The sequence below is a fragment of the Pristis pectinata genome, chromosome 26 (assembly GCF_009764475.1).
Source record: "Pristis pectinata isolate sPriPec2 chromosome 26, sPriPec2.1.pri, whole genome shotgun sequence".
Lineage (NCBI taxonomy): Eukaryota > Metazoa > Chordata > Chondrichthyes > Rhinopristiformes > Pristidae > Pristis > Pristis pectinata.
In genome coordinates, this window is record NC_067430.1 from 32487621 (window position 1) to 32505591 (window position 17971).

At 43.4% G+C, this 17971-nt stretch overlaps 2 protein-coding genes across 2 annotated transcripts in view; both read right to left on the minus strand.

The window, feature by feature from the left end:
- The window catches only part of LOC127583252 (protein polyglycylase TTLL10-like), a 34222-nt gene extending 32393 nt beyond the window's left edge, over window positions 1-1829 (minus strand). Inside the window, 1 exon segment of the mRNA XM_052039020.1 lies at window positions 1718-1829. Coding sequence (XP_051894980.1) covers window positions 1718-1829 — 112 coding nt within the window.
- Window positions 1830-7567: 5738 nt separating this feature from the next.
- Window positions 7568-17971, minus strand: part of LOC127583253 (protein polyglycylase TTLL10-like) — a 51722-nt gene continuing 41318 nt past the window's right edge. Inside the window, exons 10-11 of the mRNA XM_052039021.1 lie at window positions 8313-8406; window positions 7568-8178 (exon numbers count right to left, since the gene is read on the minus strand). Of these exons, the coding sequence (XP_051894981.1) occupies window positions 7568-8178; window positions 8313-8406 (705 nt within the window). The remainder of the gene's footprint in view (window positions 8179-8312; window positions 8407-17971) is intronic.

Sequence of the window (17971 nt, forward strand, 5' to 3'; positions counted from 1 at the left end):
CCTAAACAAAGGAATAATATTGGCTACTCTTCAGTCCACTGGCACCTTTCCTATGACTAGAGAGGATAAAAAGCTCTCCGTCAAGGTTCAGCAATCTCCTGTCTTGCCTCTTTCAATAGCCTGGGATAGATCCCATCAGGCCCTCTCTTATAGTTAGAGTTGCTGTGTAGAATTGCTGGGGAGCTGTTGAAAGGCCAGCTGGTCAGAATTCAGGACCAACATGTTCCTGTGAGGAAGAAGGACAAGAATGGCAAGGTTTGGGCCTGTTTCATCTCTGATAACCTTCTGGTGAACCTACAGCTTCTCTCCAAGGTTAATGGAATTTGGATGGTCTACCAATCTATGTTTAAATCACTCAGAAATTGGTTTCCTGTGAGTGTTGAGAGTTGAACTGAACATAGAACAGTACAGCACAGGAACAGGCCCTTTGGCCCACTGTGTCTATGTCATCCGTGATGCCATTCTAAACTAATCCATCTATCCACACATGGTCCATATCCCTTCATCCCCTGCCTGTTCATCTGCTTGTCCAAATGCTTCATAAATGTTGCTGTTGTATCTGCTTCCACCACCATCCCTCCCAATGCATTCCTCTTACCCACCACTCTGTGTGTAAAAAAACTTGCTTCACCCATCTCCTTTAAACTTTCTGCCTCTCACCTTAAACCTCTGCCCTCCAGTATATGACATTTCTATCCTGGGGAAAAAGATTCTGTATGTCTACCCAAGCTATGCCTCTCATTACTTTATAAACCTCTATCAGGTCTCACCTCAGCTTTTGATGCTCCAGAGAAAACAATCCAAATTTGTCCAACATCTACTTATAGCTCATAGACTCCAATCCAGGCAACATTCTGGTGAATTTCTTCTGCACCCTCTCCAGAGCCTTCACATCCTTCCTATAGTGTAGCAACCAGAACTGCACACAAATGTGGTGTAAATAAAGTTTTATACAACTGCAACATAACTTGCCAACTTTTATGCTCAATGCCCCAACCAATGAAGGCAATCATGCCATATGCCTTCTTTACCACCCTATCTACTTGTGTGGCCACTTTCAGGGAGCTATGGACTTGTATCACAAGATCCCTCAGTAATTCAATGCTCCTAAGGGCCCTGCCATTTACTGTACACTTTCCCCTTACATTTGACATCCTAAAATGCATCACCTCACACTTGTCCTGATTAAACTCCATCTGCCTCTTCTCCACCCACATTTCCAGCTGATCGATATCCTGCTGTATCCTTTGACAACCTTCCTCACAACTCCATCAATTTTCGTGTTGTGTGCAAATTTACTAATCCCATCTACGTTTTACTAAGCCCACCTATATTTTCATCCAAATCATTTATAAATATCACAAACAATCCTACCTGCAGTTTGCTTATAATGTCCACACTTTCTGAATTTTCCCCCAACAGGTTCCATCAAAACCCAATCAGACTGACAACTAGATCTAATTTTCATGATTCTCTGTCAAATGTGATGCTGGGCAATCAGCTGATTCATTTCACAGCTTTCTCTGTAAGACTCACAGTTTTACCATTAGCTGCACTTACTGTCTGTCATGCCCTATATGTGTAGACTTCTCCTTTGTACTGCTGGGGTGAGGAGAAACATTCCCACGTGTTGCTGGGTCTAACTTATACCACTGATTGCGTCTGGTGCTGGAGAATGTGCACTATCTCTGGCTCACACACAGACTGACTCACCAACCTGTTGATCTCTGGTGCACCTTAATCTCGGGGAAGGGCAGCAGACTGCTTAAGAGATGGTTCTGGAATTCTCTTGTGTTGGAATAGTAATGTTCATCTGGAGTTAAAGCCATATCATCGTTGGCCTGAGCGTCCCTTTAATGAAATGCTTCATGTTGTAAGCCAAGGACAGCAAAACATGAGTGGTTTATGACACGTTTCCTAAGCTCAAAACTGTCAGCATTATTCCCCACTCAACAGATGCTTGCTGTGTTTGACAAAATGGTCTTAATCAAAGTGGACAATGTTTGATCCATTAACAATGAAAGGAAGGTAAAACAGTCACGGATTGATCACTGCAAGAGGGCACTGTGATGTCAGCTCTGCATTGTAACTTGCAGGGGGTGTTGTAAGGCAAGTAACTGATCACAAGGACACTGAACGTAGATTTATGGTAACAGCTATTCTGTGCTGTGGTGTGCTGCTCTCTGTTGGTACCAATTTGGAATTAGAATTAGTTTATTATTGTCACTTGTACCGTGGTCCAGTGAAAAGCTTGTCTTGCACACCGATCATACAGATCAATTCATTACAATAGTGCATCGAGGTAGTACAAAGTTAAACAGAGGGTGCAGAGGAGATTTACCAGGATGCTGCCTGGATTGGAGAGCATGTCTTATGAGGATAGGTTGAGCGAGCTGGGGCTTTTCTCTTTGGAGAGAAGGAGGATGAGAGGCGACTTGATAGAGGTGAACAAGATGATAAGAGGCATAGATCGAGTGGACAGTCAGAGACTTTTTCCTAGGGCTAAAATGGCTAACACGAGGGGGCATAATTTTAAGGTGATTGGAGGAAGGTATAAGGGAAACATCAGGGGTAAGCTTTTTACACAGAGTGGTGGGTGAGTGGAACGCACTGCCGAAAATGGTTGTGGGGACAGATACATTAGGGACATTTAAGAGACTCTGAGATAGGTACATGAATGATAGAGAAATGGAGGGTTATGTGGGAGGGAAGGGTTAGATAGATCTTAGAGCAGGTTAAAATGTTGGCATAATATTGCGGGCCAAGGAGCCTGTACTGTGCCGTAATGTTCTATGTTCTATGTTCAATACAGAATGCAGAGTAAAGTGTCAGAGCTACAGAGAAAGTGCAATGCAAGCAGACAATAAGGTGCAAGGTCATAACGAGGTAGATTGTGAGGTTAAGAGTTCATTTTACCGTACTAGGAAACCGTTCAATAGTCTTATAACAGCGGGATAGAAGCTGTCCTTGAGACTGGTGGTACGTGCTTTCAGGCTTTTGTATCTTCTGCCCAATGGAAGAGGGGAGAAGAGAGAATGTCCGGGGTGGGTGGGGTCTTTGACTGTGCTGGCTGTTTTACCGAGGCAGCGAGAAGTGTAGACAGAGTTCGTGGAGGGGAGGCTGATTTCTGTGATGTGCTGACCTGTGTCCACAACTCTCTGCAGTTTCTTGCGGTCCTGGGCAGAGCAGTTGTCATAACAAGCCGTGATGTATCTGGATAGGATGGTTTCCATGGTGTATGAACAATTATAGTAGATCTGCAGAGAGCAGCTTGCAACAAGTCGTCATCTTGCAATGTCATCAAAAGTGCTGATAAAACTAATGATTTTAAGTCTTTCCATCTTTCACCTCCCCAATAAGAAGGGAAGGAAGGCTTGAGATTTACAGCCTCAGGAAGTCCCAAAGCTGTCACGAGCCAAAGGAACCAAATGTCAAACAGCAGAGGACATAGCTTTAAGGTGAGAGGCAGAAAGTTTAAAGGAGATCTGCAGGGCAAGTTTTTTACACAGAGATTGGTGGGCGCCTGGAACGAGCTGCCAGGGAAGGTGGTGGAGGCAGATATGATAGAGGAGTTTAAGAGTCATTTAGACAAACTCAGGAAGGGAATGGGGGGTATATGGATTATGTGCAGGCAGATGGGATTTTTCAATTTAGCATCATGGTCGGCACAGACATCGTGGGCCGAAGGGCCTGTTCCTGGGCTGTACTGTTCCGTGTCCTATGTTCTACGTTCTATGCATGTGTTATGCTGTAGTACAGGCACTGCTGTGGTGTTAGAAATGATTCCGACCTCCTTGGCCCTCCCTGTTCTGCCTTGCCCTGGTACTGCTCCTGTCTGCCACTGTTCTTCCTTCCCAGATAGCCAGCTTTGTCCCCATCTGTGCACAGGAGATCCTCCCTGCCTGACATCTACACACCTTGCACTTTCTTGCAAGGAGCAGTGAAAGGATTGAGACAGATGAACCTGGCCATCCCAACCCTTTGCTGCGTGCTTCAGCTCTTGGATGGTTTGTATTCATTGAAATTCCCAGTTACAAATGGATCCCAGTTTGAAATGCACGACAGAGACCAGGCTGTGTGCTTGTACTCTGGCCAGTGAGGAGATTTATTCTTTTATTTATTGACTCTATCATAAGCCACAATTATATGGAAGATTCAGCATTGGAGGCCACTCAGCCCATAGAGGTATGTACTGGCTCTGAGTGAGATGCACATGCATTTCCTCCTTATTAGGGCCTAGAAAGAGGCTTTTCAGCCCATCAGCTCCTGCTACTAGCGGACTATTCCATTGGTCCACTCTCCTGCAACTTATTTTCTCTCAACTACATCATCTCCCCTTCAGTTCTTTTGCCGTTTACCTGCCGTAATTTACAGCAGCCAATCAACGTATCTGCATGTCTTTGGGATGTGAGAGAAACCTCAGGCAGTCATGGGGAGAATATATAAACTCCACACAGACAGCAGCAGAGATCAGGATCAAACCTGCTCCCTGGAGCTCCGAAGCTGTAGCATAAACCCTCCTCCAGTGAATGCGCTCAAATCTTTGTGAATTAATGATTAAGCTTCTGGATGTTGTTGTGAGGAATTCAGAGGCAAAATTGTCATAACATTTCCCACTATTGCCTGTCAACACTGATTAGTTTGCAAAACATAAAGTAGGGAGACAAGCCTGGAGAAGGCAAGAATTTGTGGATGCATCCAAACACTTGCCCTGTGCAGGAGCTTTTTAAAACACTCATTCATTTCCCTTTGAAACCCGCTGTGGAATTTGCTTCAATCATAGTTTCAAGCTTGACATTCAATGTTCTGACCAGCCTTCATGAAGGAATAACATGCAGCTTCTTGCTTCCTTTCTTCCGTGGGACACAACTAAATATGGTTCAAAGGCAAATATAGGAGAACAAAATCCCTGAGAGTGAAAATTGTTGTCCATTGTCCCGCCTACCCCATACTCACAGACTGCCTTTGCCTTTGGTTAGAGGGGTGTAACACAAATGCAACTTGACCTTAATAAACCCACAGACTCTTGCTATCAGTACTTGTCTGTAGTTAACAAAATTCTACAGAAAATACAGGAAACGTTCAGAGTTTTCACATTACGTGTGGAGGGAGGTGGAGCAGTCAGTGTAGAATAGTGTTGTTTGATGTGACCCAACAGCCAGTTGCTGATAGGATACCTTGTAAAGATCCCTAAGTTCAGCCATGGATGGTGCTGCTCTGGGATACCCATCAATGTCCCAATGTCTGCTAGCTGCTTGTGATCACCCTCGACTTCCTGGAGGACCACCTCACCAGCCTGTGTGATGTCACAGTATCAAACCATGAAGTGATGTCACAAATAAAACGCTCCTTGAATCCAATGTCTCCAGTGATGATGTCACTCAGAACTGACTGCATGACATCACAGCTGGGGAAGGGGAAAGAGTCTGTCGAGACCAACATCCAGCCGCAGATGTGGTGGCACTGGTCAAAATTCTTATCCCTGGGTCACGCCACCATTTCAGGGAAGATACAAGAAGATGAAGTCCTGTTTTAGAAACTTCCCACATGTAAGCTAGAAATACAAATCACAAAACTGGGAACTGGATCTTCACTATATCCCTCATGTTTTCCCAACCTGAATCCCATGATCCGGGCTTGCTGTTGGACTGTGGTGGTGATGGGAAGACAAGTCCTCTAGGCTTCTCCCACCACCCTGCCCAGGCCTCATGAACAAAATTAAACATTCACAGAGACTGCCCTTACCTCCACAGTGTTCCAGGAACACAGGAGGGTAGGGTAGGTTTTGGGTTGGAGGAATCAAGGTGATTATTGCAGGAGTGGAAGGAAGATCTACACAGTTGGAGATGGCTCCCAACTGTAAAGCCTTCTCCTCTCTTGTTCCCATAGCAACCTGGGATACGTCTCATCAGGCCCTGGGGATTTATCCACCTTTATGTGACCCAAAACATCTAAACTCTCCTCCTTCTTAATGCTAGCATGCACCAGAACATCACCATCCCTCACCCTGAACTTTCCCTCTACCAGGTTCTTCTTGGTGAATACAGACGAGAAGTATTTATGTATTTTGGATATCACTCCTAAACCCTGGCTCCACACACAGACTTTCCCGTTGGTTCCTAAGGGGACCCACTCTTTCCCTAGTTACTCACTTCCTCGATATACTTGGGGTTCACCTTAATCGTGATAATTCACCTCAGTTTTCCCTGCTACCATCAAACTTAACAGACCTTGGCATCTTACAACTTCGATGTTCCTGTCTCCAGGGATAATGAAGTTGCATTGGTAAACCGTTGAGCACATACATTTCCAATCTAGTCCACATTAGGTTTTCATTGCAATGAATCTAGATGAGCAATTTTTGTTCATGTTTAATCTGTTCATCTCATTTGTGAAGGCACTGATTCATCAAGGGTTAAGGCAGTGGTCAGTCATGACATTTGACCCAGCTGCCCAGTGTTTATTGTGTGCTGAGACTGGGTGTGAACAGTTGTTTGCTTGTACTGGAGTAGTGTTAGAATTTCACATCTTACATTATTTACCAGCAATCAGTAGCTGTTCCCCAGATCAGACTCTGGCTTGGCTACTGGTGATTCTTATTTATAGCTATTGAGAGCACCAAGATCAGCAAACTAAACCGTGGACTAGTTTTGGGCCACCTTGCTCTGCACAGCCCAGTTTTTACCAGACACACCTTGGAAACTCGTGACCATTTCCGTCAAGGCCAGAGACACGAGAGACCGCAGATGCTGGAATCTGGAGCAACAAACAATCTGCCAGAGGAACTCAATGGGTCGAGCAGCATTGAGTGAGGGGAAAGGAACTGTTGATGTTTTGGTTCAAAACAGGGCATCAGGACCTGACCCAAAATGTTGACAATTCCTTTCCCCCAGTGCAGTGCATTGTAATACTCACCTGGTTTCCTTCCGAAGCAGCTCAGTGTCTCAGCTGCACCCAGGGGTGATGACTGCACCCAGAGGTGATGAGCTGTACCCAGGGGTGGTGAGCTGCACCCAGGGGTGATGAGCTGCACCCAGAGGTAGTGAGCTGCACCCAGGGGTGATGAGCTGCACCCAGGGGTGGTGAGCTGCACCCAGGGGTGATGAGCTGCACCCAGGGGTGGTGAGCTGCACCCAGGGGTGATGAGCTGCACCTAGAGGAAGAGGATGCCAATGAAGCCAGTGAACCTGTGCAATGAATCAGGTCAGTTTCCTGCTGCTGAATTATATGATCTTTGCAACTGGGAAGTCTGGCTGTGGTGTGGAGATGGAATGAGGTAGACGAGAAGATAAAGAAAGATTTGCTTTATTCCACAAAATATCTGATTGGTACCATGGAAACATGGACATTTTCTGTTGATTTTGAGATGACTATAAATATTTTTCTATTTTAATGAACAATTAATGGACTTTACAATGCTCATATTGTCAAGTGTGGGACCAATTTGCTGATTGTTCTGAGGGAGATGCTGCTACACCATAGGATTGTAGTAAAGATTTGTCAACGAGGAGCTAAAGTGGCTCTTGGTATGAATGAACTGGGCAACTTCCCACAGAGCTAAAGCTTTCTAGGCTACATCACCCAATGGTATTTGTTTCTCTTTGGGGCATCCCTTCAGTTCAGATGGTTTTGCAGCCGTCTTGTTGAAGTGGGCTGGGGGAAAGACACTACTGATCATCAGGGAGCTGCCCTGCGCTCTGGGGTGTTGCTGGCAGTTCACGAGGGGGCTTTGACAGCGTACAGGTTTTAATTGCCCAACATAAGGCATTGGTTTGAAAGATTCTAAATCTCTGCTGTCTCTGAGTTGGTCCTGCATAAGGGCAGAGCCTTCGGTTTGGTGGCCATTTCTCACTGTGCATAGGCTCGGACTGAGCTGGATGACTGGCAGTTTCTTGTATGAGATCAGTGAAACTGTGCTCCGCAGCATCTTTGCAGGAGCGACCATAGAGTCTGACGAAGGGGCCAGCTTCTTCATGGGCTTGTTTACAGCTTGTTTCACAGAACACAAAGGTTGCTTCAGAACCGCTGGGGATGTGTTCCTTTCTGTACCCACTGGTATGGGTCTTGTGCGCTTTCCTTGATGACAACCACTGTATAACAAGACAAACTCTTTCTGGGACTGGAGGGGCAAGACATTCAGTCCTTTACTGCATTTATTGAATATCTCAACCACTAAATCTGAAAGTAAAGAGAAGAAAATTGTTGAATACAGCAGTGTGATTGTTTATAAAAGCAATATTGCACTGCTTGGAAAACTATTAACTTCACCACAATCTATTCCTGCAGCAGAATAAAAGCAATAATCGTCTTACCAAGAGCTTCGTTGACTACTTTAGGAATGACTGTTTTGAGAACTGAACAGTGTCTCTGCAGAGATGGATTAGCATTCATCTCCAACAACCAAACCTGGAAAACATCAAATGCAGTGTTGACAATCTGCTTGTTTACCTTCCCCATCTCATGTACCCGGAAGTTGGGTAGAGACAGGAGAATCATCTTCCACCTCTGCCTAGTTCATATTCACACTGGGCATTTCAATGAGGTAGGTTTCACTGAGATCCCCCTCATCCTTCTGAACTCCACTGAGTACAGGTCCAGAGACATCAAATGCTCCTCATACATTAAGGCTTCCTGTGAACCTCCTCTGGGCTCTCTCCCGGGCCAGCACATCTTTCCTTAGCCCAAAATTGCTCACAATATTATGTCATCAGGGAAGCCCCCTGCATTTCTTGGTCTGGTTTCTCTGGAATCCACTTCCAGATTGGATACTGTACAAGTATTCAGAAGAATTGGAAAGATTTGGGATGAATGTTAGCATCATCCGACATGTGGGAGTCACTTAAAGGCTGGGAGGTCAGAATGCAGGACCAAAGTGTTCCTGTGAGGAGAAAGGACACGGATGGCAAGGTTCCGGAACTTTGGATGATGAGATATGTTGCAATTTAATCAAAAAGGAACACAAAGCATATGTAAGGTTTAGGCAGCTGGAATTGGACAGGGCCTTTGAGGAGTATAAAGGAAGCAGGAGAGAATTTAAACAGGGAATCAAGATGACTAAAAAGGACATGAAATGTCCTTGGTGAGTGGGATTTAAGAAAATCCCAAGGTATTTTATACTTGCATTAAAACAAGGGGGTAAGTAGGGAGAGGGTAGGACCACTCAAGTACAAGGGAATTTGTGTATGGAACCAAAGGAAATAGGCGAGGTACTGAACGAGAACTTCACATCAGTATTCACCAAGGAGAAGAACATGGAGGATAGTGAGATCAGGAAGGGTATGCTGATACGCAAGTGCATGTTGATATCAAGAAAGAGGAGGTGTTAGGGCTCTTGAAGAACATTAAGGTGGATGTCCCCATGGCCTGATGGGATCTATCCCAGGTTATTGAGAGAGGCAAGTGAGGAGATTGCTGGGGCCTTGACAGAGATTTTTGTATCTTCTTTAGCCACAGGGGAGGTCCCAGAGGACTGGAGAAGAGCCATTGTTGTTCTTCTGTTTAAGAAAGGCAGTAGAGACAAACCAGGAAATTATAGGCTGGTGATAGGGAAACTATTGGAGAAGATCCTTAGGGATAGGATCTACTCACATCTGGAAAAGCATAGACTTGTTAGGGATAGTCAGCATGGATTTGTGTGGGGGAGGTCCTGTCTTACAAATTTGATTTGAGTTTTTTGAGGAGGTGAGAAAGGTGATTGATGAGGGTAGGGCAGTGTATGTTGTCTATACTTCAGTAAAACTTTCAACAAGGTTCCTCATGAGAGGCTGATCTAGAAGATTATGGCAAATGGGATCCAGGGAGGCTTGGTTAATTGGATTCAAAATTGGCTTGGCCATTGAAGACAGGGTAGTGGTGGAGGGCTGTTATTCTGATTGGAGGTCTGTGACCAGTGGTGTTCCCCAGGTATCAGTGCTGGGATGGAGGTGTAGAGAGACTGGTCATTCATGGTGGAGATGAGTCAGCTGGGATCTGGAAATTGGGAAGATAATGGTCAAGGAAAGGAAAATAATCAGTGTTGAACAAAATGATGAGGTGATGATTTGAGAGTTGGAATTGTTGTTGGACTAGGGAAGGAAAGCTTGGATTTGGAGACCTGGGAAAAGGGGTTGGAGTTGAGGGTTGGGGGCTGGGATTGGAGGTTAGAGGTTGGAATTGGGGGTTAGAGGCTGGAAATTGTGGTTAGGGGTTGGAATTAGGGGTTATGGGCTGGAATTGGGGGTTATGGGTTGGAACTGGGGGTTAGGGGCTGGAATTGGAGGTTAGAGGTTGGAATTGGGAGTTAGGGGCTGGAATTGGTGGTTAGGAGCTGGAATTGGGGGTTAGGGGTTGGAGTTGGGGGTTAGGGGCTGGGATTGGTGGTTAGGGGCTGGAATTGGGGGTTAGGGGTTGGAGTTGGGGGTTAGGGGCTGGGATTGGTGGTTAGGGGCTGTAATTGGGGGTGTCACAAACCAGCAACAAAAGAAACACACTGAGCATGATTCAGTGTTAAAAACTATTTTATTAATCACTACTTATGATAATACGTAAAATAAAAGTAAAAAAAATGTTAGTATGTTAGAATTCAAAAATGTTAAACCTCGAACGTTAACCCCAAAACTAAACTCTTCGTGTGTGTGTGTGACAAAGTCCAAAACTCCCAGTTCCGGAATGGTTCTTAAAGTTCAGTTCCGCAAGCCATAAGGTGAAACATGAGCAAGGGCTTCTTCAACAACCACCGTTGTCTGAAGATAAGACATAGACGTAGAGAAACATAGAGAGAGTACATACGAAGTCCAAATGTTCCACGATGGAACCCAAACGACACTTCAGTGTTTACTCGGTAGTGACTTCCTCACCCCGAAAAGCATCCGAACCGTGGTCGTCCACACACAAATACCTGTTTCCTTCTACAGGTCAGCAACAAAGTGAACTCCACCGGATTACTTCCAACTTCGATACATGGATTTCAGTGGCAAACACAGTTATTGTTTCTCATCCATCGATAGAGAAAACAAGCAGGCTGGTGTCTCTCTCCCTTCTCTCTCTCTCTCTATCTTTATTCCTCTTCTTCTGACTTCTTCAACAACGTCATTACGTCCTTTATCTTCTATTGACGTAAGCACGCCCCACACACACATACACACACACTCTCTATCTTAAAGGGACTTTCACTGAGTCCGTAACACCTCCCACCTAAAAAAAAATTTTCCCAAGAAAAATTTAACTGCGCATACAGTTAGTAATGTTAATGATTATCATGCTACACAACTACAGACTATCAGATTAGTACAGATACATGTTTCCCATTTAACATCGAGAAAGACAATCAGCAATCACATTATCTTTGCCTTTAATGTGAGTTATCATGAGATCAAACTCTTGCAAAATTAAACTCCAGTTTAACAGCCTTCTGTTCTTGTTTTTGACTCGGCTCAGAAACACCAATGGGTTATGATCTGTATACACAGTCAATGGTTTCTGAGCAGTGCAAACATATACACTGAAATGTTGCAAGGCTAAAACAAGCGACAGTAATTCTTTCTCTATGGTGGAATAATTCTTTTGATGCTCATTAAATTTCTTTGAAAAGTAAGCTACAGGATGGTCAATATCATCAAGGTCACTCTTCTGCAACAACACAGCTCCTGCAGCTTCATCACTGGCATCTACTGCTAATGAAAATGGCTTTTCAAAGTCAGGTGTTTTGAGCACAGGATGGTAGCATAAAATGGCTTTCAGCTTCTCAAATGCTTCTTGACAAGAATCTGTCCAAACAAACTTTACTCCCTTCTTCAGAAGATTAGTTAGGGGAAGAGCAATATCAGCAAAATTTTTACAACATTTTCGATAATATCCAACCATTCCCAAAAATCTTCTAACAGTCCTTGTACCTGTGGGAATAGGGAACTCAGATATTGCTTGAACTTTTGTCTGAACAGGAGCTTGCTTGCCTTGACCTACAACATAACCAAGATACGTCACAGTGGCATGGCCAAATTCACTTTTAGCCAAGTTAACTGTAAGGTTAGCCTTGGAAAGTCTTTCAAACAACCTTTCTAACGCAGAGATGTGATCTTCCCAAGTATCATTCCCAGTCACTAAGTCGTCAATGTAGGCATCTGTATGTTTTAACCCATGAATCACTGAATTAATCATTCTTTGAAATGTTGCCGGAGCATTTTTCATTCCAAATGGCAAAACATTGTATTCATACAATCCAGAAGGGGTTACAAAGGCTGAAATTTCCCTTCCTCTATCTGTTAATGGAACACACCAGTACCCTTTTAATAGGTCAATCTTTGTAAGAAATTTTGCCTTTCCCACTCTGTCTATGCAATCATCCACCCTAGGAATAGGGTAAGCATCTGACTTTGTTACAGCATTCACTTTCCTGTAATCTGTGCAAAATCTAACAGTTCCATCAGGTTTAGGTACAATAACACAGGGCGAACTCCAATTTGAAGTAGAATGTCTAATAATATCATTTTCCAACATGTATTTTATTTCCTGATCAACAAGTTTACTTTTTTCCACATTCATTCGATATGGGTGTTGTTTGATTGGTTTTGCATCCCCAACATCAACATCATGGGTAATTATCGATGTTCTGTTTGGAACATCTGGGAACAGATTTTTAAATTTTAAAATTAATTCTCTCATCTGTTGTTTTTGTGAAACTTGTAAATGGTCCAACTTCGTTTCAAGGTTCTCCAGGATATTTTGGTTTTTTAGTTTCGATGGAACAATATTTGGTCTAAATTGGCCTTCCTCAACATCAACATCAGGCATTCTAGAAACAACCTTTACACCATCCACCAAGGCCACAACTGAATCCCTCTCATAATAAGGTTTTAGCATGTTTACATGACAGAGTTGTGTTTTCTTGCGTCTATCTGGTGTTTTGATTATATATGTTAGATCAGTCACTCGAGATTCAATAACATAGGGTCCAGAAAAACGAGATTGCAAGGGATTATTTTGGCTAGGGAAAAATACCAACACCTTTTGCCCCACTGCGAATGTCCTAGGCCGAGCACGTCTATCAAAATATGTCTTCATTCTTATCTGGCTTGTTTTCAAATTCTCTCTCGCTAGCTGGCAGACTCTCTCCAACCGAGTTTTAAATTTTTGGACATAGTCCAACAGACTCAAGTGAACTTCCTCATTAACCCATTGCTCTCTTAACAACTCCAAAGGTCCTCTCACCCTATGTCCAAATACAAGCTCAAACGGACTAAATCCTATTGACTCCTGGATTGATTCTCTAACGGCAAACAAAAGTAAATGGATACCTTCGTCCCAATCCTTGGTGTTTTCAAAGCAATAAGTCTTCAGCATATTTTTGAGAGTAGAATGAAATCTCTCCAGAGCTCCTTGAGATTCTGGGTGATATGCAGATGATACAATCTGCTTTGCTCCCAGCTCATAGACTATTTGTTGAAAAATTTTTGACATAAAATTACTACCTTGATCAGATTGGATTTCTTTTGGCAAACCAAACAAGGTAAAAAATTTTACAAGAGCCTTTGACACCGTCTTGGCCTTAATATTTCTAAGGGGTATTGCCTCTGGAAATCTAGAAGTGGCACACATGATGGTTAACAAATACTGATTTCCAGTCTTAGACTTTGGTAATGGACCAACACAGTCCACAATCACCTTCGAAAAGGGCTCCCCAAAAGCAGGAATTGGCTTCAACGGAGCCACAGGGGGTTTTTGATTTGGTTTACCTACCATCTGACATGTGTGGCAGGTTCGACAAAACATCACCACATCTTTTCTCAAACCAGGCCAATAGAATTGTTTCAAGATCTTCCCTACAGTTTTATTCACCCCAAAATGACCACCCAAAGGCATACTATGGGCCAGGTTTAAAATCTCAACCCTATAAACTTTTGGAACAACAACCTGATGAATAACTTCCCATTCCTCAGTAACAGGAACATGAGGAGGTCTCCATTTCCTCATTAACACTCCATTTTTGACATAGTATCCAATTGGCACTTTCTCAATCTCCTCACATGAGAGAGCTTTTTCTTTCAATTCTGTCAACTCAGGGTCCTTTGTCTGTTCCACCATAAAATCCTTCCTCGACAAAGACAAATCTTTAAATTCAGGCTCACTATAAGGATGTTGATCCTCCAGTGAAGACAGAAAAGTCTCAGATAAGGCATCATAATTTTCTTCCTGTTTAGGACTGTCACAAGGAACCACATCAGACTGCATCGGACTGTCTGTCTTGGCTAATTCTTTAGCTCTAGCTCGAGTCACTGCACATGATGGGTAAACATCTGGATCATTCTCAGACTCATCAATCCTTGGTTTGGTTGTTAACCGTACCACAGGAACAATTTCTCCATCTGCAAGGTCATTTCCCAATAACAAAGAAACTCCTTCCACTGGCAAACTAGGTCTTATCCCTATCTTGACTGGTCCTTCTACGAACTTTGACTTTAAAATCACCCTGTGAAAAGGGACAGACATGGTCTCACCTGTAACGCCTCGTACTAGATTTACTTCACCAGTGTCACTTTCTTCACCAAAATTTAAAACACTGTCCAGCAAGAGAGATTGACTAGCCCCAGTATCTCTAAGAATTTTCACTGGCACCTGGAGTGACTCATCATTCAGTGAAACAAAACCCTCTGATACATACGAACGGAATTCTTTTCTCACCTCCTCCAACTTTTCCGCTTTTCCCTCTTGCAAGGACTGGTCTTTAACAGCATCTTCTAAACCTTTTTGATTTTTAATTGCCTGAAAGCAAGCATTGGGCACAGCTTCCTTCTTTTTCTTCAAAAGGGCACAATTAGATATCACATGGCCAGGTTTCCTACAGTAATAACAAGTACGCTCAACAGGTTTCTCCAGCCCTGGCTTCTTTTCATCTTTTCCTTTTTGATTACCTCCCAATTTAATCTCCGGTTTACCTGGATTGTCTTTGTAACTCTTTTGAAAGGTTTTAGGTTGTCCCCATTTGGATTTATGGGTTAAAGCATAATCATCTGCCAACCTAGCAGTTTCTTGTAAAGTTTCTACTGCCTTTTCATTTAAATATGTTGTTAATTCAGCTGGAACACATCTTTTAAAGTCTTCCACTAGTATCAATTCTGTCAATTTATCATAATCCCCATCTACATTTTTAGCCAGGCACCATCGTTCAAAACATATTCTCTTTCCATTGGCAAATTCCATATAAGTCTGATCTGCAGATTTCCTCAAGTCTCTGAATTTTTGTCTATAAGCCTCAGGGACCAATTCATAGGCCTTCAAAATAGCTTGTTGTACCTTGGTATAATCAGCTGCATCCTCAGCAGACAAAGCAGAATAAGCTTTTTGAGCTTTACCTTTAATCACACTCTGTACCATAAGAGCCCATCCTTTCCTTGGCCAGTTTGAACTCACAGCAACCTTTTCAAAATGTTGGAAATACTGATCAACCTGATCTTCCTCAAACGGAGGGACTAATCGAACCTCCCTGCTGGCTGAAAAACCATCTTCAGAATCAGATTCCAAACTCCTACGCTTCATTTGTAACTCATGCTGCCTCTGTTTCTCCTTTTCCTCACTATCCAGCTCCATCCTCTTCAATTCCATCTGCTTCATTGCTAGATCAGCCTCTATCTTCATCTGAGTTATCTTTTGTTCAGTCTCTAATTTCTTTTGTTCGGCCTCTAATTTCTCTCGCTCGGCCTCTAATCTCTTTTGTTCTCGTTCAGCTTCTAATTTATATTGCTCTCGTTCAGCTTCTGTCTTTGCCAGCTGCATCTGTGCCTCAGAAATTGCTATTTCACTGCCAGGAAACTGTTTTAACACTTCCTTCTCAAACACCTTCTTTTCCACATAATGGCCAGCTATCAGTCTCTGAATATCTGCCTTTCTCATAGACTGCTTTACTTCTGTAAGGTTTAACCTTGTAGCAATCTTTATCAGATCATCCTTTTTCGCCACCTCCAATCCCTTTTGGGTTGGTGACTCCAAAAATGCCTTAATATCCATTGCTGCTGGTTTCCACACACACAAGCCAATTAAAAAGAATTTATCAGACCTCCCTCAAAAATCTTTGGATTGGATCCCGGATGAATCTCGTTAACCTTGGGAACTATCCCGGACGAATCCCCCAATTTTGTCACAAACCAGCAACAAAAGAAACACACTGAGCATGATTCAGTGTTAAAAACTATTTTATTAATCACTACTTATGATAATACATAAAATAAAAGTAAAAAAAATGTTAGTATGTTAGAATTCAAAAATGTTAAACCTCGAACGTTAACCCCAAAACTAAACTCTTCGTGTGTGTGTGTGACAAAGTCCAAAACTCCCAGTTCTGGAATGGTTCTTAAAGTTCAGTTCCGCAAGCCATAAGGTGAAACATGAGCAAGGGCTTCTTCAACAACCACCGTTGTCTGAAGATAAGACATAGACGTAGAGAAACATAGAGAGAGTAAATACGAAATCCAAATGTTCCACGATGGAACCCAAACGACACTTCAGTGTTTACTCGGTAGTGACTTCCTCACCCTGAAAAGCATCCGAACCGTGGTCGTCCACACACAAATACCTGTTTCCTTCTACAGGTCAGCAACAAAGTGAACTCCACCGGATTACTTCCAACTTCCATACATGGATTTCAGTGGCAAACACAGTTATTGTTTCTCATCCATCGATAGAGAAAACAAGCAGGCTGGTGTCTCTCTCCCTTCTCTCTCTCTCTCCTTCTTCTGCTTCTGACTTCTTCAACAACGTCATTACGTCCTTTATCTTCTATTGACGTAAGCACGCCCCACACACACACACACACACACACTCTCTATCTAAAAGGGACTTTCACTGAGTCCGTAACAGGGGTTAGAGGCTAGTGGGTACAGGTTAGTAGTTAGGGTCACATTTAATGTGCTGCCTTTGCCATTCCTATGAACATAAAATTCTGTGTCAGGTGAACAAAAGGGTTTCTAAGACATTCTATAACTTCAGTGATAAAAAAGAAGTCTGAAAGAGAGGGGACTTTGGAAACATTATCTGTTTTACAACCAAATATTTCCTCTTTCCCTTTGCTGACCAGGCCAACAACAACTTTTATTTACATGGTGTCATTCAGGCAGCAGAACCATCACACAGCACCTCACAGGTGCGTCATCAAACACCTGATGCTCACTTCATACCACAGGGAGATATTAGGACAGGTGGTCAGAAGTTTGGCCACAGTGGGAGCTTTTAAGGAGCAAAGGAGAAGTGAGGTAGAGAGATGGAGATGTTTAGTGAGTGATTGAGTTTGTGGGCAGATGTCAGATCTTCTGGACATTCAGAAGTGGAAATAGGTGATTTAAGTTTTGCCAAGGTTGTGTGACCTAATGCTCACCTTGGGGTCAAATAGCCTGGGATGGGGGTGGAGTCAGAGGCTTGGGAACAGACTGTGAAGGGGAGAGATGAAAATGCCTTCAAACTTCCCACTCTTCTGTCCTGGATGTGAACCACGGTCTGACACCTCAGAGACAAGAGGGGGAGTAGAGAGGTGTGGAAATTGATATCATGTTTTCAGGTGATGCTGTCAAGGGGCAGTGGGTGGATGAGGAAGGGAAAGGCTGAGAGGGATCTTCAGACATGTCAGGTACACTATAGGAGACAGCCATTTGGCCCATTGTAGCTGTGATATCTCATTAGTGGAGCACAATGATGGCCGTCACTGGACCATGGCCTTTGTGCAGCTGGTCTTGATTCTTTGAGCATTTTGAACATACATCATAGAACACTACAGCACAGTACAGGACCTTTGGCCCACAATGTTGTGCTGACATTTTATCCTGCTCTAAGATCTATCTAACCCTTCCCTCCCACATAGCCCCCTATTTCTCTATCATTCATATGTCTATCTAACAGTGTCTTAAATGTCCCTAATGTATCTGCCCCCACAACCTCTGCCGGCAGTGCGTTCCACGCACCCACCAATCTCTGTGTAAAAAACTTACCCCTGACATTCCCCTTATACCTT